This window comes from Solenopsis invicta, chromosome 7 (assembly GCF_016802725.1).
Source record: "Solenopsis invicta isolate M01_SB chromosome 7, UNIL_Sinv_3.0, whole genome shotgun sequence".
Classification (NCBI taxonomy): domain Eukaryota; kingdom Metazoa; phylum Arthropoda; class Insecta; order Hymenoptera; family Formicidae; genus Solenopsis; species Solenopsis invicta.
Genome location: NC_052670.1, coordinates 8636447 through 8663966, shown reverse-complemented (window position 1 = coordinate 8663966; position 27520 = coordinate 8636447). Strand labels below are relative to the sequence as shown.

Here is a 27520-nt window from a genome sequence, read left to right as displayed (position 1 = left end):
GAAATTTGATAGATTTTATGAAAATATCGATTTAATCTTAATAATGATTTTAGATATGCAATAAATATAAATAAAATATTCTATAATAAACTTATTTTTATGAAAGTATAAAAATTCACTATAAAATTGCACAATTACATTATTATCAGCATAAATTGATCAAAAATTGATTAGCATCAATTCTTGATTCTTTTATGCATTGTTTATGCGCAAAACGAGTTTATGCAAGAGATGCAATTTATTAAATTTTAGTCCGTACTACTCATTCCTTATTTATTTTTGCTCCTGTACACTGCTTGACTAAAGTATATAAAGTATATAAAATATTGATGAGGTACGATTTAGACGACTGGAGCGCATTCAATAACTCTCCTCTGCGTATCTAATAAATTTTTAACTTTAGTAGGTAATTTGTATTATCGAATCAGGTTCCATTCATTATAAAGCTGCTCTCTACGAGGTTTAGTTCGCGAAACGACATTTGTGCACCACCGTGAGACGATCCGAACAGAAAGCGGCTCGCGACGCTCCCGTCCGCCGTTTGATGACCGCGAAAGGGAAGGAGAGGAGCCGCAGCAACGAACTTTCCATTCAAAGGACGTTAAACATGTGTCGCAGGTGGTGAAGCCGGCCATCACAGAGAAGTTTGTCGTCGTGACGACGGAGGGTAACCCGGCCAGATTAGAGATCAGACTGTGCTCCGACCCGAAGCCGCGGCTCGTGGCCTGGGAATGGGGCAGCACCAGACTGCACGCCGGTTAGAGACTGCTTGCCTCACAAACTATAGCAAGAAGTATTCGATTTCGTCTTTGCTTTGGCCTTTTGCCTCCTGCGTGCACGTACGTGTTCTGTTATAAGTTTCGCATCAGGGGACAAATAACAGAGGTAACCGATAAAAGCGGATAGAGCCGAACTTTCTTTTTCCATTACCTTAAGATTATATTTTTCGTATTATCGGGGAGAAGTACGTATGTAATTTCGATAATTGGATATTGAGTATCGATCTTTTATTTCGACGTCGACGGTGTCACTTAACATAATCAACGATTTTCGATCATTTAAAATATTGTGTAAAATATACATATATATGTATGTATAATTATATACATATATAATTTTACAAGTTGAAATTGTCGCTTAAATTGCACAGAGAATTATTGTGTACTAGGATTACATACCTCGAGAAGAGTGTCACTAATTAATATTGAATTCACGTTAATATAAAAACGCAACAAAATTTATTTATTATCGACACAAGATAAAGTTCACGATTAAAGATTAATTTGCAAAGCGATACGCGCGTTTGCGTTATTAAAGCGAACAACAATGAGCGTCGTCCAGAAGAGAAAGGGAGAATTAAGAGAATTAATGACTCGACTCGCAGAAACTTTCTATTAGGGTTTAAAGCAGCATTGATCTTTCAGTCGCTTTGTATTTACTCCTCGCAACACAATGGCACATTCTAGATCGCTCATCGCGAATGATAGCCGTACCCACGCTCTTTATCTTTGTAAACGTGTCAGCAAACACGAGAGACATGAGCAACGTGTGTACGAAAGAGATACCACTTTCGGAGCACGTTGTTCGCGTGCTAAAATTATTACGGCCGCGCCGCAACGTCGGACTGACTCGACCTTACTTTATTCCACTTTGGCTCTCGCCCCGGTCACCAACTTTTTCCCCCAGTAGGTCCTCCTCCGTTACGTCTCTTCGTTATGCGTTCCTGTGAAACGAAACGTCCGTCATCTCGACCAACGAACCGTTAATGTATAAACTTTACTTTGGTTTTTGTTTCGAACACTACAAACGAGTGGTACAAACGGCCGTAGTTTATTAACGCTTCCTTCGCCTTCTCCACCTTCTTCTTTTTCATTCGGTGAAACTGGAGCCCCGTTAAACTTTCCTTCACCTTCGTCGAATCCGAGCGGAAAGAGTGCTCGAGCTTTACTGCGAGGTTGTTCTTTCGAACATATTTTTTTTTTCCATGTCTTCTGACATAATTGGCACTCCACGACGAGTGCCTTATCGACGATCCCGCCGCTACTCGCAATTACCCTCCCCTTGGTTAATTGATCATTCGTCCGTAACTCGAGCCACGAAGATCGCTTTGGTTCCTGAGAGACATCCATCTAATTTCCGTGAGGTCCAAATCGATGCTCTCTCACCGGATACTCGCGCCGTGAATTTTTCGTAACCCGTCGTTATTCGAGGCACCAGACGACTCTAATTAGTCTCTCTTCTCGCTTGCACTACCGGAGGCTCTGTAGAATATTTTGGGATTTTTATACCTCCTACGTGTTTGTAGGATTACTTTTATGTTTGTCGATATGCACTGATCACTTTTTGTTTATCTTCTTCGTGAGAGCTTTGTCGATTTATTTATTAATGTGCACTTATTATTTCTTGTTTATCTTGTTCACGATAGCTTCGTCAATTTGATTGTCACAGTTTGCGTTCATTTCCCATCACTTTCTCGCGCGACATGGGATGCGCATCGAGTGTTCATTATTTTGCGATAATTTTATTTCAGTTGGTCGTAGAAACGGAAATAAAGAATGAACATAACTATCGAGATATGCATGGAGGTGTTCTGTTATCAATAGGTGAAGTGCTGGAACCGCGCTATCGCGCGCTCGATCTGGAGCCGCTGGCTTCGGAGGATTGTTACATAGCGATCTTAGAGTTGACAAGTACAGTGAAAGAGGATCAAAGACTGTATCACGTTATCGTGGAGAATGATCGTGGCAGTGACAGACGAGCCCTCATGCTGAAAGTCGATGAACCCGGCCAGGTAAATGTTGCAGTTGTAATGCTTTACCGACCTATTCTTCGCGAGACGTCTAACACGTTGTCTAAAACGTAAGCTCTTTTCATAGACAAACTAGGAAAGGCGTTCGCACGTCAGGAAAATTCTTTGCCGATTCTGCGAAGTGAAATGTACAGTCTATGAAAGGAGTTACTTTATATTTTTATGTAATCGGCGCACGTGCGAATAAACGCGAAGGAGTTAGCAGAATTTAAGGATGGGTCATATCTCGAAACTTTACCAAAAATATAAAAAATTTTAGAAATTTTATTACGTTTGATATCTGTATAAAATTTGACCACAATTTACTTTTGATTTAAAAGTTATTTCATTATTTTTTTCATTTACTCTTGATTCTTATGTAAAATCATGTTTTACGTTACTTATTTGCAAATTTGATGGGAAAGTAGTAAATCAAAATTAGATGTACTAATAAAACCTTAATGAATATTTGTGCAAAAAATTCATTTAGATTCACTTAATACTCGTTTAAAAGTTATTTATTTAAAACTGCAGCAAAAAATAGTACTTTTCGCCGCAAAAACCATTATAAATCCAATTTTTCATTGTTTCCTTCTTTACAGCTAGTTTCAGGATCAAAAATCGAGCATTTGCGACCAAAATTTTTTTGATAAAATTGTTAATAAAAAAAAAGAATAAACCTTCAATTTTTTAATGTCAATAACTTTTAGTTTGTATGAAATATTCTTCAAAAATCAATTTCCGCGGGAGATGTTTCGGCGAGCGATGCACATGGAAAATCTTTCTTTGTTCCCAGATCCCGCTCGTTATCGGCGCGGTGGCCGGATTCACGGTGCTCTCGGTACTGATAATGGGATTCGTTTGTTTCCTACGTTCGGATAGGTGCTGCGTAGCCAGAAACACAGTGCCGGCGCTGCAGCAAGTGCATTGGTAAGCACGCGATATTACGTTGCACGGTGATTTATAGGCGAGTAGACGGCGCCGTGGATCACGCGCGACGCTCCAATATTGTGTACATTTGACCAGAACCGTGCTGCAGTATCTAGTAAATTTGCATACGCAGGTATATGGGCTTTTTGTTGCTTCCAGAAAGAAAGATAAAAAATTTTTTCCATTTTACTTATTATTATACGTATCGAACAAGTAAATAATGTGCGATACAAAAAAAATAGAAACAAATGAAACAGTTTTGGTAAGATATCACTTATTCATAAAAACGTAATGAATTTAATAAACCTATTAAATGATACCCAACTCTCTTAAGAAGGAAGAATATCTATACGTAAGATCGCTTTGTTCTCGAGGCGAAGCCTTTCATCAAAGGGGTACTGTGACAAAGCTAATAAATTATCTAACCGTCTTGGCGCTATTACAAGGGCTCTTGCGATTTAAATTTCTTTTAAAACTGAACCAGGGGACCCCCTTTTAAAAGGATTATTCAAAAAGCATTGCCTCTCTCACGTATTGCACGGATAGGATACGTATACAAAGCATCTAATGAAACGAAATCGGGTTGATACTCGCCGTTTTCATACAGTACAAAGGCTTCCAACGCTATGATAGAGGATCCACGCTTGGCAGTGGATACGATGGATCGTACAACTCAGCAGTTCGTCCCGGAGAAACGAGCCAATCACGTTCTGAAGCCCGTCCCGTCGCAGCAATACCAGCAGGAGTGTTATCAGCACGACCCGCAACACCAACAGCAACATTATCAGAGGCATCACCACCACGGGCAGCCTCACGGACAATATACGTTGCAGGTCAGTTAAGTTGGAAATAAAGAAAAAAATAAAAATGTAAATTATATTCTCGCACAATGCGTAGCTGAAATCCGACTTTGTGCTTCCTCGTTATTTTTCTTTCTCTCCTTTTTCTCACTTTCTCTTCTTTCTTCTTTTGAGTTTCATCATTTGTCACGTGCCGTTGCTTTTAAATTATGTATATAAAGTTTGCATCATTTTTAACGTGCAATTAATACATATAACATAACACATAATTCCTTTGGACACATTTGAAGTCAGTGATTAGATGCTGCAGCCATAAATTATTTTGCATGACAAGCTTCTCAGTACTATGTCGGCTTTTCAATAATATATTGTATAAATTACAATAACGCATAATATATCGTATTATAACGTTTTGTTTTACCAAATTGATTTTATTGTATAATATTAGAAAGCACAGTCACAGTCACAGGAAGCAAGAATCTTGAATTTTTAGTGTTGTGCGTAAAAATTTTGCTGAAGGGTGCATTCTCTTATTAAGTGTCGAAATGTGATCCCGTAGTATTACAGCAGTTGATTTTGTAGAAATATCTTTCGTCACACAGCTTGAATAATGAAAAAAGTGCAGTTCTTTTTAAACCTCTCCAATATTTTAATATTTTAACAAACGAAAATAAATTCAAATTAATTGAAAAATTCATTTTAATTTATCTGAGTTTTTGCGCTTTAAAATCCCGGAGTATTTTTTGGACTCAATTGGGTTAAAGTACGAAATGAGCTATTCATTATTTTGAATTCGGGTGTATTCATATTATATTATCTGCGAATTCAAAAGATCTAAAGCGCGAATTTGAAAATATCGAAATAAATTTATTTCTATTCATTTCATTCATTCTCATTTACTGGGATATTTATATAATTTTCTTTATGCACAAAAAATTTTATTCGCATTAGTATCGGCACCTATCACAGAGAATTCGTGTTTATCTTCGACTTTACTGCACCATCGCCGATCAGCACAGTCGTCAAAGCGCATTAGCTACTTTGCTTTGGACAAGATTCTTTTTCACCCGCTTGCTTACTTTACTGCACTCGTCCGAAAGTAGTTTCTGATCGAAGCACTCGCGTTTAAATTTAATCGTTGCATTCGCGAGAGCAAAACTGCAAGTGCATGCAACTTGACCCGATTGCGAAAGGAATCGTCCGGAGCAATTTATCGTATCAGTGGGTCGATATATTAATGCTTATCCTTAATCCATCGGATTTGTCTTTTCGGTGATTATCGCATTTATTTATTGTTATTTATTTATTTTTTTTTTACCGTTCGCTTTCGGGGGCTCGTCAAGTAAAACGTATATTTACACAGAAAAAAGAAAAATATAAGATTACGACTTTTTTAAATGTTGACGCGCCCCGCACGTCCGTATATATTCATTAATTGAATCAATGAGCGAGCAATCTTGGCGCAGGAAAAATTCCTTCTACAGGACGAGGAACGGGACACGCTAAATCGGATTAAAAAAGGCAAGGAACGAGGAGCGCAAACTTTCCACCTTTTCTCCCGGAAAGATCTCGAGGGTTTTATATATAAATAAAATATTGTATTTGTGTTGTCGACACACACGACCAACGTGGAGATGTATAAATATAAACACACGTTACGTTTTAATGTACGCAACACACACTCTACTGGGTCGTCCAAAAATTTGTTGATACCTTACACCGATGAAAGTAATTAACGCGCCTACGCCTCGCTCGCGTTTCTTTCCGTACAGCACAGAGTGGCAAGAACGTGGCAAAATATCGCTACAACGTTTCTGCAATATTGCAGCAACGATAAAATGTCCTTTGGAAGTATTGATGCGCAATGTTGCAGCAATGTTGCTGCAACATTGCGTATCAATATTTCAGAAACGGACATTTTACCATTGCTGAAACATCGCAGCAATATTTTGCAATGCTCTTCCTATGTAATGGGTTTCTCTCCTAGCGCGTTAAAATTTATTATGATGTTAACGATCGTTACATAATATAACTATGCGATTGTATGTATAACGGGAGACGATACCATCCATTAGCGACTCGCGCAAGAAGTTTTTAGACGATCCAACGTTAAATTACAATACTTATGCGACGACACGGCGCGCCGCTCGCGCGCAAGTATCGAACGTATCACGTTCTCCGATCGCGATAGTCGCTTGAGTGATTTATGCGCTCGGTAGGGTGCATTACGCATGCATTTGGTTGCATCTAGTTCCCGGGTGTCCCTCCGCCAATTACCGCGCTGTCCTTGTTTGTAATTTAATTTAGATAGATGTGTACATAAGTAGAGCGTGTCGACGATAATGCCGCCCCGCCCACCGTGTGCCCCGTATGTCGATTATACGCGCGCGATTCCGTCTGAGTCGCGTCTCGTCCTTTGTAAAAACAAAAAACAAAACAAAATTACCGGATTAAGGTGAATTGAGTGGAATTCATTGTGATCGAAACGCTTAATCGTAAACTGAATTCCTATCAGTTCTTCCACCGAATCCCGGCTCGTTTCTCACCGCGGAGATAGCTCATCTCGTTCTGTTCTGATTTCGCTTGCATCCAGAAAGGAGTGTATTCCCTGCAGCCGCGCGTCCCGCGGGACTCAAGAACGTAAGACTGAACTCGACCGGGATCGCCGAATTTACACGCTCGCAGCTCATTAACGAACGGACACGGCCGATCGCGCATCGAGATCAACCAATCGTTTCCGGAAACCTACACGATTATAAGAGAATAGCTGTAATTAATTGTTACGCGAAACTCGATACTGCCATACACTACGCCATACTACTGCCCCCCATGCTGCCACGTCTGAAAGTTGTAGGCGCGATTAGCAAATATTAATGCTACAGACGTAACTTCTTTTTTTTTTTCTTTTCTTTTCTTCGTTCGTTTGATCGTTGACGTCGTATGCTTGAAACGCTGATAAGTATTGTGAACGAACCGTCGAAGACCGTATTTGAAGAGTGTTTGTATCATAGGTAGTAATTAGTAATCGAAACTATATGCTCATTACGATTTAATAACGATATGTTGCTATCTATTGAACATACCAAGTGCATAAAAAAATGTACATACGCATATATACGTACCCGTTAAGATCACGAATTTAACGTACGAATCGTCGTCCAATTAATGAAAGTTTGACGTTAACAGCGATGTCTAATCGCCCACGTACGTTTGCGACACTAAAATGCGCTTCTACGTCGCTGTTGCAAAAGGGTAGTTTTAAACAATTGGCAGCCGACACAGTGATTCGATTCACAGTTGTATAGTGGCCGTATACGAATAATTTATCGGTTCGACAGAGACTCTCGGAAAAATGAGAGCCAAGCGCTGTACAGATCGTTTCAGGACGCGTCGACCAACGAGTGAGCATGTCGGAATTGCATTTTGTATGTACCCTGCACCTCACGAGATTGTGTACAGAGAAACTTCCCACCGACTTACCTTCTCATTTCCAACTCGAATACGATGCACCATATTGTTTACCTCAATCCTATTAGGATTAGCTATATTATATCTCCCGTTATCACCGTCATTAATTAAGTCTGAAGGCGAACACCATCGACTTTGTATAATCGGATTAACGATATGGGACTTTTGACTGTATGGCGTATGAGATAAATCGGGGGAGTTGTGCCGAGTTCCCTTTCGTGTATAAAGTTGTCATCATTAAAAAGTGATCATACATGTGGGTACCATTTATCATCGCACCCATACACATCCCAATCCTATCGAGGTACGACCGAAATTCTTTTCAATACTTTAATCTTATTTTCACATTCATTTAAAAATATAAATTTATTAAGTATTGTGCGATATGCGCGTAATGAAATTATTCGTTCATCTCATCATTCATTTATTTCGTCATTGAGAATCGTCGGTAAGAATTTATCATCGCGCATACTTCTTATAACGTTCACCCAAGAAAGAAGTGTTTAATTTTAAAATATTAAATTATAAATGTTTTAGTTTTGAACAGTGTTTAGAAATAATCTAATGCACATTTCCCCCAATGTAAGTTAACTTTAATTTGTTTTAACTTATTTTTATTTTATTCTTAGAACTGAGAAGAAGATAAAGAAAATGTTAAATCGTAATCAAATCGTAAATCAAAGAAATCGAGTTAATCTACATTGCTGGAAATAGACATAAAATTTAAAGCTGAAATTTCTCAGCAGCTTTGAACGTTTTACTGTTTTAAATTTATAAATGCTGTTTAAAGCTAAAATTTTGCAAGTATTTAAAAGACAGAAATAAAGCATTTTAATGTCTTAAAATTAAACCCGTGCTTGAGTGAATCAAAGAATAAATCATCATATTTATATTTTTATTTATGTACGGTCTGACATGCGACTTTCTTTTTACGTTATTATGTATATACGTAAAAACACACGTATACGTATTTTACTTCCTTAGTCCCGGTCTTGTCTGCCATGCTGGATCTGCTACCTAACTGTAGCCTGGATTATTTGGCACCTGCGTTGTCAAGGGTGTAGAAACAACCCTGCAACTTTACGTCCTCGCGTGCCATGTTTCGGACGCGCCTAGAATTGCACAGATTGCACCCATGCTAGTTTCTATCCCTGACTGCCAAGTAATAACCCGTAGAACATTATGGTAGCAATTCGTGCCCCTCCCCTCCGTGCACTGTGCGCGTATGCATTCGTATTAAGTCCGCATTAGCCCTCCGCAGCTCCAAGTCGAATCATATTCCAAATAATACATTCGTATTGATATATGGATATTCTGTTATTTTTTTAAAAAAGGATTTGTTTTATGTATTATAAAATTAATTCGTATTAACCTTCGTGTATCGGCTGAACGCCGATACGTTTCTGTGATGTTTTATTAAACGAAAAGAGCTTACTTTTATGCTGCTCCAAATTTGTAAAAACCGGGAACATATTATTATTATACATTGCAAACTTGATTAAACATTATTAAATATAAAAATTTCCGTCGACTTAATCTTCACTTTATATAAAGAGACGTGAATCTAAGACGATTCGAAAATCAGTTTTTCAAACGTAATTTCCTCAATGAAAGACAAGTACCCGAGATCAGTAATAAATCTTCAAGATTCGAGTTGTTCCATGAGCAGCGGATGGCTAATTCGGATGGAAATTTGCGAGTTATCGTGGGTTAAGATCCTAAGATGGAAATTGTGCAGGGGGAGCAGCTGTTTCTCAAACCCGATCGCTTAGCGACATTGAAGCCCCATTACAAGAGCGAGAAGCCGCCACAATACACAACGTTCAAGCCGAACAATTGAAGATTTTGCTATGCTTACTTTATATTGATACACACGAGGTAGAGAGAGAGAGAGAGAGAGAGAGAGAGAGAGAGAGAGAGTACGAGCGAACGAGAGAACGACAAGCAGAGTGGCACGCAATCAAAAACGCAAAACTGTAGCTCCACTTCTATTGGTCTCATCTATCACGAATATAGAATATATCTAGAAGAACCGCGTATACATATGTGCATGTAACAATTGCGAACTATTCGATGCGAATCCGTGGTAGCGTCCGATCGGGTGGCGCAACGGCGACGAATCTCTCGCTAAAATATACAACTGCCAATTTCTTTGGAAATAAGACGATCGACACGATCCCCAGAACCAATCAAAACTACACATATTTATAACGCTTACTTATAATATTGTTAATAAAACGATGATTTTTATCACCTACTATTTTCATTGACACCTTTAGAGTAAGTAAGTACACGTACGGTAAGTTGCGAGGTACTCAATATTCTTACGATGCGACAAAATTCGATTGTTAGTAATATATATTTAACATTAATGTCATAAATAAATTTATAATATTATCTAGATTCCAAATTCTATTCCAGCAAATTAAGAATTCCTTTACGCGACCACAGATTTGTAATTATTATATATTATAATTATATCATTTGTCAATTCCTCATATTTCTATCAAAAAGTAAATATTTTTTATAACTTTGTATCTATCCAATTATCATCTACTATCCTAATTTTTTTGCATTTTACTTTTACTTAATTTATATCATTTTAGGATTTGTCATTATCGTTGCTAAATATTATGTTCTATAAAAGACACAAATTTACACGTTATGAAGCGATACGATTCTTTTATAAAATTACGCTTCAGTTCCGGCAAAACGTTTACAGCTCTTCGGCTCATGAAAAATTTGTACAATATTACTCTTTAAAACTCGAACGCGACGTTATGGAAAACTACAGTCACTGTTGTAGAAACGTCACAGTGTAAAAATTCTATCATTTTATCTTTATTTTAAATTTTATTGCCCCAGCAATATAAAAGAATGAAATATTTGCGACTCACCTACCTTATTTACCATTTCGGCGGTGAATTACATCTCCAGTTTCTACGTCGCTTCAAAAGGCTTCTGTGTTAATTGACGATAAAAGTGTCAGATCGAGCTCGTCAACCACTGGATCACGGATTTCGCGGGGTGACCAGAAAGTGCGAGATAAAATTTCACGATTTTACGCACATTAGATTAATCCTGAAAAAAAAAAAAAACAATAAAAGTCTATTAAAGAATTATAATAAAACAGACAAAATAAAAATACAAGGAAAATGATAAGAAAAGTTTCCTAATCTATTTCTGGTTGTCTCTTAGATAAAAAAAATTGTTATCTTTCAAATAAAAGATTTACTTATTTTCATTGCCATTTCGAGACTCGCAAAAACTTATGAATGAACAATACAGCAAAGTAGTCTCATGTTGCAATAATTGCCTACAGATGACATGATTTTATTTGCGTTCATTGAGCTACTTTATCTCGCTTCCCTGTGAACGTATCAGCATCAACATTAAGATACGACTGCATTTCTCGTCGCTGCATCTCTTATAAAAATTTTTGAACGCGGCGCGAAATCGACTTTGTTGAACAAACTCTAATCTATTTAATGCAATAATTTCAATTTAATTAAATTAAATAATTATTTTAACCCGTTGTGGTTACACTGGGTCTAGATGACCCAAGGCCATTTTTAAGTTGCTGTAGCTTCCAAAATACGATAAATACTATTATAATACTAATAATACTATTAATACTATTTTTTCCTTAAAAGTATACTACTTCTGGAGTAGAACCCCGGTAATAACTTTGATTTTACTCAAAAATTAGAATTTTCAGGAATTTTTTAGTACAAAATGGCATACTTTTCAAAATTTTTTTCCTCGTGTCGTTTCAATATTAAAAAATTTAATAAAGGATACATAAACGATTTGATTACGAAGAAGAAGTCTTAAACTTCATTTTCGTGAAGGATTTGAGTCGATTCATCAAAAGAAACGCAAATGGCAACTGTTTTTTTGCGTCGGGCCAACTGGACCCAGTGTCACCATTACGTTATTTTTTGAAGGTGTAACCACAACGGGTTAATTTAATTTAATTGTCTAATAAATGTTTTATTAGGACATTGCGCACAATGAAGAAATATTAAATATTAGAAATAGAAATTAAAATTTTAGAGTCAGTTTTATCAATGAACATTAAATGTAACTTATCTTTCATTATAAACGTTTTTTTATATTTTAAAAACATTTAAAAAGTACCGTCTGCTGATTGGGGGGCACATTAGATACAAATAAAATGTGTGGAGGATACAACATAATTATTTATCTGTACTGTTCATTGAGAAAACTGATTTTAAAATTCTAATTCCTATTCCTAATATCTAATATTTTCTTATTATGCGCAGGATCTTAGTTTTTTGTACGGAACGTGCCCTGCTTGTAAGAGTTAAACATAAATGGTGAGATCTACATATATACAAGGTAAGAACTAATCGCTCGGTAAGCAGATTGTGTTCTGAAATATCGAAAAAGAAAGTGTCGTAATCTTTTATGGCTTCTGCAAAGCTTGTCGCGGCGGAAGTTGGCGCAATAGCCAATCAAAGTTGGATAGAGTTTTACTTTTTCTGTGGATGATTTAATTGGCGCGCTTTACTCCTGCAGGAGCCATTAATAACGGACTCTACATACAAGAAATGGAAGAACAGTTTTAGAGCGAAAAAAGAACGAGTAAGAACGAAGGACTACAAAGTCTATTCTTTGTAAAATAGACCTACAGTCTTTCGTTATGTTCTAAAAAGTACACAGTCGGTACTGGAAATCTATAGTTCACGTTTACCACAGCTTTTCAGTACTGATTTCGAAATGGTCTTTTATAGAATAGTGGATACTGAATTAAGCCTGTGGCGATTTTTCCCGTTGAATTGCTTGCGATCCAGTAAATTACTAGAAATTCTACGGGCTGTTTGCTGCACTTCTAGCAATTTACTAGATCGCAAGCAATCCAGCACGAAAAATCGCATCGTCTGCCGCTGGCATTAGTATATACTTGTACGTACTTGAAACGAAACAAATATATTTGAAGTGTACGTTTGGGGAAAGCGCGAGACAGAAAGTTTTAATGCAGTCCAACGCAGCGACGAAGAATAGGCCTTGTATATTAGCACGGTTCTGAAAATGCGGTGCAGATTTGAAGGAAATACAATAAAATAAACTTTGCGTTTACCTCTATTAACAGTTCTACCCTCGGTCCTCGGTTCTCCATGACGAAATGATCAATCGAATTCGTCGCGACGAATGCGCGCGCGATTCTCGAAATTTGGTGACAATTGGCGCCATCTCTCTTCCGTTGCTTAAACGCGGACCCGCGAACACGAGGTGTTCCGCGAATGATAAAAACGAACACCTCGTGTTGGTGCGCCCGCGAAAGAGTCGCCGATTCTCGCAAAGTCCGTGAACGCGTTCGGATCTGTTTTGTCGTGAAAATTTTTTGAAGGCTGCAGTCAGCCGCCTTTATATTCCAAGACCTCATTAGCTAAAATAATCGAAACGTTCTCGAGGAGATTAAAAGGGGACGAGTACCAGAAAATTGAAGGAGGCGTGCCCGCGAACGGCGATTGCCGAATTTGTGAGGTTAGCGTTCGCGCACGAGCGAGTCCGCAGCGAAAACCGAGCGCGTTTCAAAGCGTTCGCACGATACTCCGATCCGAGCACGCCGATGTAAAAGCTTGCAACGATCTCACGATCATGGCGGTGCGCGTGCAATTCGAGAATAACAATGAGATCGGTGTTTTCTCCAAGCTGACGAATTCTTACTGCTTGGTTGCTATCGGCGGATCCGAAAACTTTTATAGGTAAGCATGACGTCATTCATAATGCAATCGTATGAAATTGACATTGGCAATCGACGTTCTTTCAGTAATTTATTTTGTTTATTAATTTAAAATAGTATTCACCACAATAATGTTGGTAAAATTTTTGTACCATAACCTCAAAAATAATCTCGAGTAGTTTATGATTGCACGTTATTGAGCAAGATAACACGGAATGATAAGCGTTGAGTTTCCATATGAATGAAGTATTGAAATATGTTTGATAAAAAATATAAGATTTACTATTATCTTTTCAATAATCTATTGTTTAATACATGATATAATTTCATTGCAATAATTCTATCGCCTATTATTGCTATAATTGCAGTGTGTTTGAAGCAGAATTAGGCGAGACGATTCCAGTAATTCATGCATCAGTGGCTGGATGTAGGATCATTGGCCGACTCTGCGTTGGTAAGTATATTAAAATTATTTTTACCAAACATTCTAAAGATTTGCAAAACATCATAAAACTTATTTCATTTATCCTTTATACTATCCTTCAACTCTTTTAATCTTAAAACCTCTTGTAAGATTTTTTTGAAGCGTATATGGAATGAGGATCAGAAGCGAACCTGGGACCCACAGATCCTGATTTTATCAAACATTTTTATAGATATGTGTTGAAATATCAAGCAATCTTTATTTAGATAATCAAATATGTTTTGAATGAAAATAGTTTGCTATTTTTTTTTAAATATATTTTCAATAAAAAAATATAATATTATTTTTATATGAAGTATTCATTTCTTTTCAAGATAAAAAAAATATAAAAAATTGGACATTTTTTTCTAAGTACTAAAATTTTATCTTATCTATATCTATATACATATTGCTCATAAGTATTTATCTTTCCATCGTAGCAAACAAGAATGGATTATTAGTGCCAAATACAACTACAGACACAGAATTGCAACACATTCGAAATTCCTTGCCAGATAATGTGAAAGTGCAGAGAGTAGAGGAGAGACTTTCTGCTCTCGGCAATGTTATAGCGTGTAATGATTATGCTGCTTTAGTTCATCCAGATCTGGATAAGGTAAATCTTTGATATAGCTTCTGTTATATTAGATTAAGAATTGAATTAAATTTGTAATATAAGTATGCTACTTTAATAGTTCTAATTTTGTATCTTTGATCATAGGAAACTGAAGAGATTTTAGCCGATACCCTAAATGTGGAAGTATTTAGACAAACTATTGCAAGTAATGTTCTTGTTGGTTCGTATTCCATTTTATCCAATCAAGGTGGTTTGGTGCATCCGAACATGCCCATTCAAGAGCAAGATGAGCTATCTTCACTTCTGCAAGTGCCACTTGCAGTAAGACGATAAAATTTGCATGAACACATTTAAATAAAATTTGTTTAAAATTTAAATAAGTCCATAATTTTCTATTTAAATTATTATACTTAAATGATAAATTGTATTCTAGACTGGGACAGTAAACAGGGGTAGTAATGTGATTGCTGCTGGTATGGTTGTAAATGATTGGGCTGCTTTTTGTGGCATGGACACTACCTCGACAGAAATCGCTCGTATCGAGAACGTTTTCAAGCTTAACGAAGCTAATCCAACTCCTATTACGTCGAGTATGCGTGCACCTTTTATAGAAAGGTAAGACTGAAAAAAATTAGACACTATATATAATCATCAACAATTTTTCCTATAACATATTCTTATTGTTTTAGTATGTCGGACTTCTAAAAAAAAGAATTTCTCTTAACCGAAAACACCGGAAAAAATATGTTGGACTATATATATTAAGTATATGTACATAAAACTCTATATTTATGCAATTTTATCAGCACAAGTGGTTATGGCGTAGAGATTCGTGCGTCTATTCTCTGTGCCGATTCATTGTCAGTGACTAAAAGTTATATCCAAAAAATTGTAACATAAACTTGCAATATTGACAACGTACATATGCAGCATTTTTTTCAAAGAAAAAACCAATAAATATATGAATAAAAAGAGAAAATCAAGCAATGGAAAATCAAATTACTTATCTCATATTCTCTTCATAGAAATAATATTTCTAATCGTGTATCAAGGTAAGCTTCTTTCGACTACAAGCATCTACAAAGAATATAATATCTGTAGCTTGATCATCGTTGAATATAATTAATGTACAAAACAGAAATGTTCTATTGAAATATATTTTAATCAATAATATTCTCTTTGAATACAAACGCATTTTGTGTCAAAAATGTAAATTATTTTCATCCTGTTGGTTTACATAGCAAATGAATTATGAGTAACATTGCGTGTGGGCTGGCCTGCTAATAAGATTTGTTGTAAATGAAGTGGGCCAGTCCGGCTTATTAATTTTTGATCGACAAGACTAGAGCAGTGGTAGCTGTTCTGCATGTAACAATTCGGTGGCTGCGGCAGAATCGGCACACATGACCAACGTAATGCCTGCTTGGTAAGACGCCGGAATGCGAATGTGAGTCGCTCCAGTAGTCGTACTGTTAGGTTGTTTCCTTTGGCTCATTGATTCTCGTATCATATTTACAACTTGCCCTATATCATGAATCTTTTATTAAAATTGTTATTGCAACTAAAAAATAATGCTTAAAAATTTAGGCATAACGTACCAAGGACATTGAGTTTTCGCCACTTTTGATCCATTGTCGCAAGTGGCATTAAATCGGTATTTTCATTCCAATGCGCTAGAACGTCTGTTTTTCGTATTAATAGAATACTGGGGCTAACTAATTGATGCCACAAGAGCTAAAATCATGTAAGAAAAATTTTAGTCGAACTAAATGTCTAAGCATGATAAATTATATGTAATTTGCATTAGACGATCATACAAACCTGTTCAGGCAAACATTCTAAGGGATTTGTCAAGTATATACCAGCCTGTCCTACACCGAATATCATTTGATGATGCCATGCGTCCGGTATATCACAACCTTCTCCGCAATGTTGTAAATTTAATGTTGCAATTGGTGCAGCTCCTAAAATATAAAAATTATAATATTTTACGTTTATATCTTTTGACGTTTGTTACATACTTTAATAATATATTTTTTTAACCGTAGCATCGTAGAGTATTAAATGTTTACAGAATAACATGTTTTTTATATAATCTCTCACCCTTAGAGATCCAATAATGCAACCAATGTGATAATGACACCTTTCTTTCTGGATAAAACGCAAAGAACTTTGTTATAGCAGCACCATTTGTGGACAGAGATATCCCTCGTGCTATGTCCTTATGAGTTGCCCCCGCTACCGAACGACTAACAAGATACCTCGGTAGCGGTACACCCAGCTCCCTCAATCTCGTATTTACACCTTTCACTAATACTTCCAGAGAAAATGATATATTTAAGGCCAACTAAAAAGAAACGATTCATATACGTGAATAGAATTCAATTAAATTATTGGAAATTCGCAAGTTTTGTATTTTTTATATGCTTCACATGGTTACCAAAGCATTAATTGCGGATGTAGCACCACAGGCGGAAGTACCAATTTGTGTAACTTGCTTCATTGTGGCTTCTTGTTCACTCCACAGCATAACCTTTTCAACTGGTGGTAACCCATCTAGCCGTTCGTTACACAATTCATTTTCCTATTCGAATATTATTGTAAATTTTAATAAAACATGATTTACGTGTTCAATCATTAAATCTGTTTAATAGTAAATATATTAACCAGATTGGAATCACCACTTTGATTAAACGTAGCATGCTTATTGAGCATTAGTTTTTTAGCCATTATTCGATGATAAAGCGTAGAAATGAGATTAACCTTCCTGGCATTTAAATTGGAATTATCCGGGAGAGATGCAGTCGATGAATCGACCCATAATTCGGAATCCGAATCTCTATTATCACCGGGCGATATAAGGTCACCACTTGTACTGTGATAACCGTACGATTCGCGTACTGGGCAACCTGTATTACGATAGAGTGTCGCACTGTCCCATCTTCCTATAATTTTCATATAACGTGAGATATCTTGTACAATACTATAATTTACGTTACTAAAATAGTATGTGAATAGTTTGAGAATTTTAAAGGTAACCATAATCGTAAGATTACCAGTTCCAGCGCTAGTACTAGGCATCCATGGAGCTGAATAAGTTGACTTTGCACTTTGTTCTACTGTACATTGATTACTTGTGCATTGTTGGAAAGTGGTATGATTAACATGCTGTACAGTCTGTTTTGTAGTTAGTGGTATCGCTACCAGTCCCTGTCTAGATACAACTTTTCCACTACTCAGATCATTTAACACTGGGTCTTGCTCTATATTATCTAACGCTATATTCTGTATATCTTCATTTATAGAGGCCAAATCGCTATCACCAGTATCCTATGAAGAAGGAAAAGACATTATAATTTGACTCGATTTTATAATATAACAAATATCTTACCAGTTCGCAGGAAGGTCCGGGATCAAAGTCCATTTCCAGAAAATCCATCTCTGGACTTGACCTACCACTATGGTTCTGTCCCTCTGCTTCCCGATTCCCTACATGGTCCTGATTCAATTCTTCTTGTTGATCTAAATGAATCACATCGTCGTTTCCTTTATAAGTATAAATACAATAGTCTTCTCCATCAGACATATCGCCTTCATTCCCAGAACTAGAATCCATTCGTTCCATCTGTTCTCTCTGTAAATTCTAAAAGTAAGAAAATTATAAATTCTGTGAACAATGTAGAAGCATTTGATTACACGATTCAGTGTGTAAAAACATACTCTTTGCAGCCCACTAGGTCCTGCAACTTCTCTGCTGCCATTGATATTAGGTCTCAAAAAACAACAAGTACCCTGACTTGTCGAACCTATACTACCACCTATATTATTTAGTACACGTTTAGATCCATAGGACTTTGATGTCCAGGAACAGTCTGCCTCTGGACTAGAATCTGAACTGCAAGAAACCTTAGACGGGCATTTCTCTATGGCAGACGCATAATCCACATTATTCTTCATGTCCACATCGTCGTTTGATTTAATCGTTGATAAATTAGGAGGCATTACTGATACATTTAACGTAGATACACTCGAATGTAACGTAGCACTGGTGGCTGCAGTAGAATTAAGAACGGCTGACGCTAAGTTATGATTGTGGTGTACATTCGCCTGAGTGGAAGATAGATTCAAGTGCATTTGGGACTTAGGCAGATTCAATGAGCTTGCATTCACAACAGTCTTATGCTTCAATTGACAATTAATGGTATTGGTGTTCACAGTCTGAGGCTTGATATTGGCGGTCGCGTTCGTAAACATGGAAGATATGTTCACGTCTTGAGAAACGTTCTGCTCTAAGGAGTTGGCACAATCGGACACGGAGGTTTGCACGGACTTTGTCCCGTTGGAAAGCACGACGGGAGTTCGGGATGGCAGGACTAGCCTGACGTTGTTACTCTCGCCGCCGTTGTTGTTCAGCCTCAGCTGTCCCTCGGCCCCGTTCTCCAGCTGTACCTTGGACGCCACAGCGCCCTGGTCCACGGACTGATTGTCATTCCTCAGACCGATGTCCACTCTGACCTCTGCTTTGTCCTGACCGTCTCCATCGTTCGCCTCGGAATTCATATTATCCACGAGATCGGCGGCGACGGTGTTACGCGGCATCCTACAAAACAAACACACGCGCAATGATACAACGAGAACATACCGAGTGTAACTCTTTCCGAGTGAGGGGAAACTTTACTCCTTCCTCGTTCAACGATTTTGTCGCCGCGGAATTGCGCTTACCATGTGGCGCGACACGAGATCACCCGCTACGAAGTCGGGCAACGGCACGCGGTACTCGAGCCTTGAGAAATGCGGTTACGCTGTGTGTGTGTGTGGTTAGGCGGAGATCCACATCGCTCCGTTCCGGCCGGAACTGTGGGATGAGAATAGAGGAAAAAACGCACGACTCGCACAAGTTTCGCTTGCTGGGGAGTCTGTGTCCCGCGCGCGTTTTCTTTTGTGAAAAACAAAAAAAACCGAGAACACCTCTCCGTCAAACGAAACTGTCGAAACACCTCGTTAACATCCTAACAACGTCTCACAGTGGTACCGGAAGTCAGCTGATTGTAGGAAGCGAGCATGCAGTGCGTGCACGCGAGACTCCGCCGCATCGCTCGTGCTGACTTTTGTTTTCATTTTTTTTTTTTGCTTAACGCGTAAATCTTTCCTTCTCCTTTGTACTTGCTGACGTAATTGCCTCAAAGAAAATCGTGTCCCGTCGTCGGTTATTACAAAAATGTATATCGCCGTTCTTGCCGGAATGCAAATCGACGCAGAGTGCATCCTCGGTACACTCGGTAGCGTTAATTCGCTTTCCAGCATTCCGGTTCCGGTTTGAAAACATCTGCAGGTTTTTTTAAATTCATCAATCGTGATCAATCCTTTGACTATATAGTTATATGGTAACAGGATCAATCGCATTGTGTGCAAATGCAGATTTTACAGAGCAAATCTGCATTTGTGCGTAATGTAACTGTTCAATCATGTTTGAAATAATTCTGAAATTTTTATTATATTTGAAGAATTATAAATATTAAGTTGCAGTAAAAATTACATGTATATAAAATGCAATTATTAGTATTTTTATTTTACGTTTTTATTTATTACTTGCAATCTGATTAATATATAATAAAGGAAAATACGATTTCTGAAATATTTAATAAAAAGAATTGGCGTAAATTTTTGCTTGGTCATTCAGTAAAAGCAACAAAGCAATTAAATTTTTTACTTGGATGTGTTAACATGCATAAGCAGAAAATTTGCCCAATTTTGAAACGGCCAATTGAAAATTTATTGCATATGATATAGATGTCAGAAACCTTTTATATCACAACATTTCAGTTGCAACATTTCATATATGACATTTATCTTCATACGTAGTTGGAGCATTGAAAATAAAATTATGAATTATATTATAGTTAAATTAACTGCAATGATAATTGCAACTATTTTCTTTCCCTCGGCGCATTACATGTGTGTTTCTATTTTGTGAAAGTAATGTATTTTAATGGAGGGGAGGAATAAAAATAGTGAAAGAAAATTATGCTCGATTAAACGAGATAGGCGAGTTTTCTCGGCGAATCATGACGGCTGAATCGCGAGAGGTGTACTAACAACGCAGAGTGTACTCGACGCGAGACGCTATCATGCCTCTTTTTCATGTGCGCGGACAGTAAAGTCTCGGATTTGCGACGGTGAGTCGAGCACCCGAGGACGGAGGTCGGTGAGAGAAATTCTCGCGCAGAATGAATGTCGTTCGGATCAACTTGAAGAACGTGATATTCCTTTTTATGGCGTTCCTGTCGACGTCTGTCCAGGAGGCTCGAATGGACTATGGTGAGTTCGTTTCCTAACCACCGACCCACCATGTGTGAGGACTGGCGAGGAATAATTTCCATATGAGATTTTTGTAAAAGTCAAATACTACGATGCTGCTGTACTTACTGTGTCAATATGGAGGCACTAAAGTACTTCACTTCTTTTTTATATCCACCTGTAACTTGATATTTAATGTAATTCTTGCAGGCACTGCGACCAGCTATGCTCTGAAGGAAGCGAACTTGAACTCCACTCCAGCTTACAGCAGCAAGAAGGTAAAACTCTTTAAATCCAAGTAATAACTTCACATAATGATACGAGTACAGAAAGAATCGCTGAATTGCAGGAGGAAATTGCTGGGCTGTGTCCAAGTGGGATACCTTGTGTAGAATTGAGTGGAGAATGCCTGAAGTGTAATTTAAATTACAGCTGTAAATATGGATCGATGTATGAAGCAAACTGCTCTGTGATGGAGCATGTAGATTGTATAGTATGTAAAACTTGTGATGAGAAAGTCTTACAATTTTTCTGTTATATTGAAATATAATTAAATCAGACATTTTGTTTATTGACAGGGAGAGCAGACTTTCTCCAAAAAGTACATGTGTCGTTACTGTTATCAAACTGACCACTGGGAGCATCAGTGCCATCAGAAAAATTCCTGCAGCTCAGTAGCATCTCCTCAGCAATATTACAGGTATTTATTGATGTCATCAAAGCCTTGAATTAGTCCAAAAAAATATTCAAAAATGTACAGCAAAAAATACAATTCTGAACATAACATAATATAATTTATGTCTCGCAAGTAAACCAGTTTTTTAGCTCTTATATTTCATGATTACAGAGATATTGATAACAAGAGAAACAACTTTATTACTAAACACCATTTAAAATTATATTTGTGTTCAGATTTGTATTTAAACATTTGAACACCTGCATGTTTGAAATAATACTTTTGAACAAAAGGAATTTTTTGATAAAAAAATTGTATACAACCTTTACATAGTGAAACTAACAAGCTAATGATTATTAACAATGATACCAGAATTATCAAATTTAAACTTTGAAAATTTTATTCAGAATTATAGCATGTTTGAAATTATACCACATTACTCTGTTATTAAATTCATACTTATTATAATAATGATAATTTTTAATATTTTCATTGCAGAACAAATTGCACGGTAAATGATGACATACTGTGTCTGGGCAGGCGGAAGTTTATGAAAAACCTGCCTTGTAACTGGACAGTTGGATATCGTTGGTCCACAGCTTTGATCTTGAGTATTACTCTTGGAGGATTTGGTGCAGACAGGTACTTTATGAACTTGCAAGCATACTATTTGAAATACAAACTCTCGATTGTGAATTTCACATGAGATTATTATATTGCAGGTTTTACTTGGGACACTGGCAAGAAGGCATTGGCAAACTTTTTAGTTTTGGTGGTTTAGGTGTGTGGACCTTAATCGATGTGATATTAATCTCTATGAGATATTTAGGTCCTGCTGATGGCTCCTTGTATATTTAGATTAATAGATATTTTTGTAAATATTAATATAAAATCTAAGTCTTACTTTATAATGTATTATAGTCCTTATAGGAAGATGTTATATTTGTTGAACTAGGTACAAATTAATGTGATACATGTACATACATAAATAAGAACAAGCTGCTTTTATATTTAAAAAAAAAATGGAATTTACATTTGTTGGGTAGACAATAATTGTCAATATATTCAGATAGATTTAACGTTATTTAACAATTAACGTTTAATATAATCTTGAAATGAAGCTCTCAGAAAATAAGGCAAATAAAAATGTTGAAGTTTTTTGTAGGACTTATGCTGTAAAGATATTATATAAAAAGTATAATTTATTTGTTAATAAATGTACATAAATTATATATATCTGTATATCGTAAAAAATTAAATTTATTTTTTGTTAATTAAAAGAGAAAATTAAAATAAATGTATACTAAATGTCTACAGAATTTCATCAGGCATGAGAGAATTGCAAATTTGTATTGTACGAAGTGAAATGTTCAATATGTTATGATAGGTTAGAGTTTTCGAAACACTCGCAAAGTTGCAGATCGATGCGTCGGTATATGACAGCATTATTAATCGAGGAGATGCATTAGCATGACAGAAGTATTATTAAAAAAATTTTTAAGTATCTATTCACTCTTGAAAGCCATCGTTCTTTGCGAGGGAAAAAAAAGATCGATGCACGGAAAAGTTTAATATTCTGGCTCGCCACATAACCTATATATCTGCATTAGAGAAGTTATGCAGATTTATTTTACTTTTACCTGGAAGCGATTAACCGGTTGGTGGGCTGCGTACGACTTCAGCCTCTTCCTGGTCCTGAGGAGGTTATATGATTGCAGATGCATATTCCGAGTGAGAAGCGATTAATAAATATATGAAGAGACTTTCTCGAGTACGCTTTCAAGTGTCTCTAGTCTTTAATCACCTTGATCCAAACTTCACTCGGGGCATCAAAATGCCTACGGTTATAGCATTGGACGTCTCTCTCTCAATGAGGAGACCTGTATTGACAAATGGACCAAATGACAATTTGCAAAATGAACCATTGACACGACACCACTTAGCTGTGCATGGAATAAATGCTCTGTTACACTACTTGCAAGTTAACTCGAAGTTAGAATTTGTGTCGCTGGTAAGTGCAGTATGATTTAATGAATATGTTAATATATGTAAACCTAACAAATTTCGAATTTCAGATTGTATTTTCATCGCAATGCGAGGTGGTTTGCCCCTTCACTCGCGATTATGATAGCATACGTGCAAAGTTACAAACTATTGAGGAGTGGGACAAGACGTACATCGAAGGAGCGTTACACGGAGTTAATAATGTAATTATGGCAGAATGGGGTAATACCACGGCCTGTCAAGTAATATTGATTACAGATGGTAATCCTGGAGTAGGACCAATGTCCTTGGGTCACTCTTTGAGTTCTTTAAATGTTGCGCAAGACACAAATCCCTTTCCATTACCTTTCCCATATCCGGGAAAATTAAGTATAGTTTGTATTGCGTCGCAACAGGGTAAGTCAAAACATGGTATTTATTTTTAAGCCTGTCTTTTTTAACTAGATTTTTTGCACATTGAAGAAAAAAAAGAGAAAAGTGAACTGTGCAAAAAGTTTAGCTGAAAAGAAACATCTTTTATTTATATATTTAAATATAACACTGTATTGTGTTTTCAGATTTTAGTTTGCAGATTGGTTTACCTCTCTATCAACGTTTAGTTGATCTAGCTGGCGGTGATAGCATTGTATTAATTCCTGACTCACCGCTTAGCAAATATTCCATTGCAGCTTGCTTCCAAAAGCTAGCTGAAGCAAATTATGTTTCCTTTCAAGGATATCTAAAATGTGGCCATTTAGGTTCCCGTATTTTATTATCACCGGCTCCAATGGTAATGATAAACCATGTGGGAGCATGCTAAATTAAACTATAAACAAATATGTAGATACTATTTTATATATGTTTCAGCCTCATACGAAGAAGACAGATTTTGAATTAGCCCCAGGTTTGTCAATATCGAAAACTATAGAAATATGTGGATTTATATCTGTAGGAGATGTTGGTAGCCCAAGTTCCATTTCTAGACATTTAGTATTGCCATTGGCAACGGAGAAAAATTCAAGTATGCAGGGTATATCGTTAGAAGAGGATTCTGATACTGATGAAAACGGAGACGAAGGAAAAATGCCATCTTTTTGTGTATTGCTTCATGGAGCATTAAAGGTAATATTTTACTGGAAATATATATTATTATTTTAATATGATCAAATTAATATGATTAAATTAAGAGAATGGATACATTTTGCAGGTAGAAAATATGGCAGCCCTTTGTATGTTGAACAACGAATGGTATGGATTTATATACTCTTGGGCGGATACTAAAAAGAAATCCAACTTAATGCTAACAGTATTAGAACCAGGATCTAATGTTGTACCATGGTTAGGCGATTTCAGCAATTTAGGTCCATTAGATTCAGTTAAAAGTTCTCCAGTCAGTTTTCCAGTTAGACCAGCTGAAAAAAGAAGCTACACACAAAATGCTCCTTCATGGATTCGCCAAGTTGGCTTGCAATCCGATATTCAAAAAATATTAAGACATGCGAGAAAATTACCAGATAAGACGCAGAACTTTTACAAGGTAAATCAAAAGGATAAAAAAATAAAGCAATTGTGTACATGATTTAAATGATACAGTTTTTTTGTACCATTATTTTTTGTTACATAGGAGGTAAACAGATTACGACGTGCAGCAGCGTCTATAGGATTCATCGAGTTATTGGAAGGCTTAGCATGCATCTTGGAGCGAGAATGCACATTGCTACCACCGAATCTAAATCCTGACTGCACGATCCAAATGGGACACGTTGCATCGATGATCCGAAAGCCAGAATTTCACGAGCTTAGGTACAACATTCCACCCGCGCGGACGAAATTTCAACCTGGATCATAAGATGTAATACGCTATCAATAGAAGTAATTTCTTGTATCACAACCGGACATTCATACAGCAAAAATAAAACTTGTATTTTCTATTCATATTCCATCATTTCACATATTTATATTACATCTATCTTACATTCTTATTTTTAACTTTTCTATATATATACAATATAAAGATTTGTATAAACATATAATAATAAATAATAATCATTTGAATTAGACCGCGTAAGTGTAATCACACAAATAAGATGTGTTAACTACAAGCAGTGTAATAATTTATATGTAAATAAATTTTTTCAGTTTTTTTATAAACTGAGCACCGAATACCATTAGTTTTCAGTTTACGATTACTTTCAATACTGATGGTATTCAGCAGGAAATTTATAAAAAAAAAAACTGAAAATGTATTTATAATTTACACATAAAATATTATAAAATAATCCATGTAGATGTAAATTTGAAATTTACAGTGTAACTCTGATGTATATGAATTATACAGCATGTGTCTTAAGTACATTGATTCTTATAAAATTTTATCACTGTTGCCTATTATTAATTAATTTGTTGGCTTAATAAAATACAATTATTAACTGAATTTCAAATTTCTTAATAAGTGACTCAAAATATCATATAAACCATTCGCAATTTGTATACTAGAATACTTGTCAAAATCTGGAACATGCACAAACAGAGTCTTTGTCGGCTCAATAGAGAGCGATTGATAAAATATATATTCGCATAGATATCTGCCAGCATTATGCGATAAGCAAGCTTTGCATCCACTTCTCTCAAAGTTTTTGTTCACACTGTTGCAAAGTTCCTTGATGTCTATCCCAGTTTCCAAGATGCTGCACTCGGCATTTGTTTGAACAGGGCATTTGTTAAATATGTCAAGCCTATTGTAGCCGTTATTGTAAGCATGATGCTCTATCGTTAAAGAATCTGCTTGATGTGATACACCCACGTGTAGAACAATCTAAAACGAAGGAAATGTAGCAAGTATGTATTGAGACATTGCGTACTTCGAGTTGGATGTAACTACTATTTACTGCAGGATTGTATTTTTTCCAGAGCCGAGGGACGTGATTGGCTACATAATCATACGAAACCGGAATTTCTTCCGCGACTAGTTTGACATCGGCAAATTCCACAGAGTTCGTCCAGAGTTCCTGCAATTCCTTCACCGCCTCCCAGCTGGCATTTACCACGTGCGTGCTGAACGGGCCGAAGCCAGTCACCAAGATCGTGCATTTGAAATCGTCACTCATTTTGCAAATGCAACTCGGATTCTCCAACGATGATATATTTTAGATTCTAATTAGCATGATGGTGTAATTGTTAGCCGCTTACAATTTAATTTCTTTTTGGAGTATTTGGGAGTATTATGGTATTATCACGTGATGACATCGGATGACGCTAGTAGTCTAGTACCAGTGTTGCCAACTTTTCCGCAGGTTTGTTGATTTATTTTACAAGGAATATAAAACACTTTTTAACTATTAGCGTTTTTAATGGCGGGTTGCAAAATGGATGTGACACGTAGTTCCTATTCTGACCAGAATAGATGTGCGTCACTAGTGTACGGGAGTTTCGAAGCGTTATAGGAAAAAGGCCGCCGTGGCCGCTCTCAGGTTCCTCTCTGCTTTAAGTTAGTGATGTTCAACTTTCTTTAAATTGAATTTGCATTTGCCATTTTCAGAAATAAGTAACCTTTTCATACGCAGCACGTGGCACTTCTGACAGTAAAGATGTCACGTGATTCACAGTTCATTTTTTCTCTCTTTCTTTCTATATTGCAGAAAATGAGGAAAATTGTAAATCACATGATATATTTACCGTCGCAGCGTTTTTACTATGAAAAGATACCTATAGGTAAAATCTTGCAGACTGCATAACATTTATTTTATATTTAGTTTGTTAGCTAACGGGCCGCAAAAATATTCACAAGTGGATTGCAAGTTGAACATTACTACTGTAAACGAATTTAAT

At 36.5% G+C, this 27520-nt stretch overlaps 7 protein-coding genes across 18 annotated transcripts in view; 4 read left to right on the top strand and 3 right to left on the bottom strand.

Annotated features, from left to right (window-relative positions):
- Positions 1–10239, top strand: part of LOC105201666 (hemicentin-1) — a 196250-nt gene extending 186011 nt beyond the window's left edge. For 6 of the 9 annotated variants that reach the window (XM_039451934.1, XM_039451936.1, XM_026136570.2 and 3 more), the window contains 5 exons: positions 619–757; positions 2604–2791; positions 3585–3718; positions 4326–4551; positions 5985–10239. In XM_039451934.1, the coding sequence (XP_039307868.1) occupies positions 619–757; positions 2604–2791; positions 3585–3718; positions 4326–4551; positions 5985–6110 (813 nt within the window). In that variant the 3' untranslated portion in view covers positions 6111–10239. The remainder of the gene's footprint in view (positions 1–618; positions 758–2603; positions 2792–3584; positions 3719–4325; positions 4552–5984) is intronic. The other 3 variants (XM_026136571.2, XM_026136572.2, XM_026136573.2) reach the window with 3 other exon arrangements.
- The window catches only part of LOC120358261, a 39750-nt gene extending 26316 nt beyond the window's left edge, over positions 1–13434 (bottom strand). Inside the window, exons 1-2 of one of the 2 annotated variants that reach the window (XR_005575234.1) lie at positions 13091–13186; positions 10888–11067 (exon numbers count right to left, since the gene is read on the bottom strand). Coding sequence is in view for 1 of the 2 variants with exons in the window: in XM_039451938.1 (XP_039307872.1) it covers positions 11062–11067; positions 13091–13396 (312 nt within the window). In the remaining variant the exon portion in view is untranslated. Of the gene's footprint in view, positions 1–10855; positions 11068–13090 lie in introns of those variants that run through there. The other variant, XM_039451938.1, reaches the window with a different exon arrangement.
- Positions 13288–15735, top strand: LOC105201665 (eukaryotic translation initiation factor 6). The gene is made up of 6 exons (XM_011169773.3): positions 13288–13718; positions 14065–14150; positions 14600–14775; positions 14881–15057; positions 15170–15351; positions 15426–15735. Exons 1-6 carry the CDS (start codon positions 13612–13614, stop codon positions 15439–15441), a joined length of 744 nt encoding a protein of 247 aa, XP_011168075.1. The 5' UTR covers positions 13288–13611; the 3' UTR covers positions 15442–15735.
- Positions 15736–15875: 140 nt separating this feature from the next.
- LOC105201663 lies at positions 15876–20047 on the bottom strand. 3 transcript variants are annotated; one of them, XM_011169767.3, is made up of 10 exons: positions 19459–20047; positions 18457–19336; positions 18128–18379; positions 17793–18066; positions 17404–17681; positions 17177–17320; positions 16840–17083; positions 16558–16700; positions 16335–16470; positions 16029–16260 (listed from the first exon to the last, which is right to left on the bottom strand). In XM_011169767.3, exons 2-10 carry the CDS (start codon positions 19333–19335, stop codon positions 16079–16081), a joined length of 2532 nt encoding a protein of 843 aa, XP_011168069.1. In that variant the 5' UTR covers position 19336; positions 19459–20047; the 3' UTR covers positions 16029–16078. The 3 variants fall into 3 exon arrangements, with proteins under 3 accessions (XP_025992337.1, XP_011168069.1, XP_011168070.1); XM_011169768.3 differs by having other exon boundaries at positions 17500–17681; XM_026136552.2 differs by lacking the exon at positions 19459–20047 and having other exon boundaries at positions 15876–16260; positions 18457–19335.
- A 587-nt stretch (positions 20048–20634) lies between these two features.
- Positions 20635–22941, top strand: LOC105201664 (TM2 domain-containing protein almondex). The gene is made up of 6 exons (XM_011169769.3): positions 20635–21054; positions 21244–21311; positions 21383–21526; positions 21612–21733; positions 22208–22351; positions 22432–22941. The coding sequence occupies exons 1-6, from the start codon at positions 20964–20966 to the stop codon at positions 22565–22567; spliced, it is 705 nt and encodes a 234-aa protein (XP_011168071.1). The 5' UTR covers positions 20635–20963; the 3' UTR covers positions 22568–22941.
- A 152-nt stretch (positions 22942–23093) lies between these two features.
- Positions 23094–25629, top strand: LOC105201661 (integrator complex subunit 14). The gene is made up of 6 exons (XM_011169765.3): positions 23094–23720; positions 23785–24109; positions 24271–24482; positions 24560–24814; positions 24900–25229; positions 25317–25629. The coding sequence occupies exons 1-6, from the start codon at positions 23463–23465 to the stop codon at positions 25539–25541; spliced, it is 1605 nt and encodes a 534-aa protein (XP_011168067.1). The 5' UTR covers positions 23094–23462; the 3' UTR covers positions 25542–25629.
- On the bottom strand, positions 25617–27057 carry LOC105201662 (pyroglutamyl-peptidase 1). The gene is made up of 2 exons (XM_011169766.3): positions 26581–27057; positions 25617–26507 (listed from the first exon to the last, which is right to left on the bottom strand). Exons 1-2 carry the CDS (start codon positions 26797–26799, stop codon positions 26118–26120), a joined length of 609 nt encoding a protein of 202 aa, XP_011168068.1. The 5' UTR covers positions 26800–27057; the 3' UTR covers positions 25617–26117.
- Between the last annotated feature and the right edge of the window lie 463 nt (positions 27058–27520).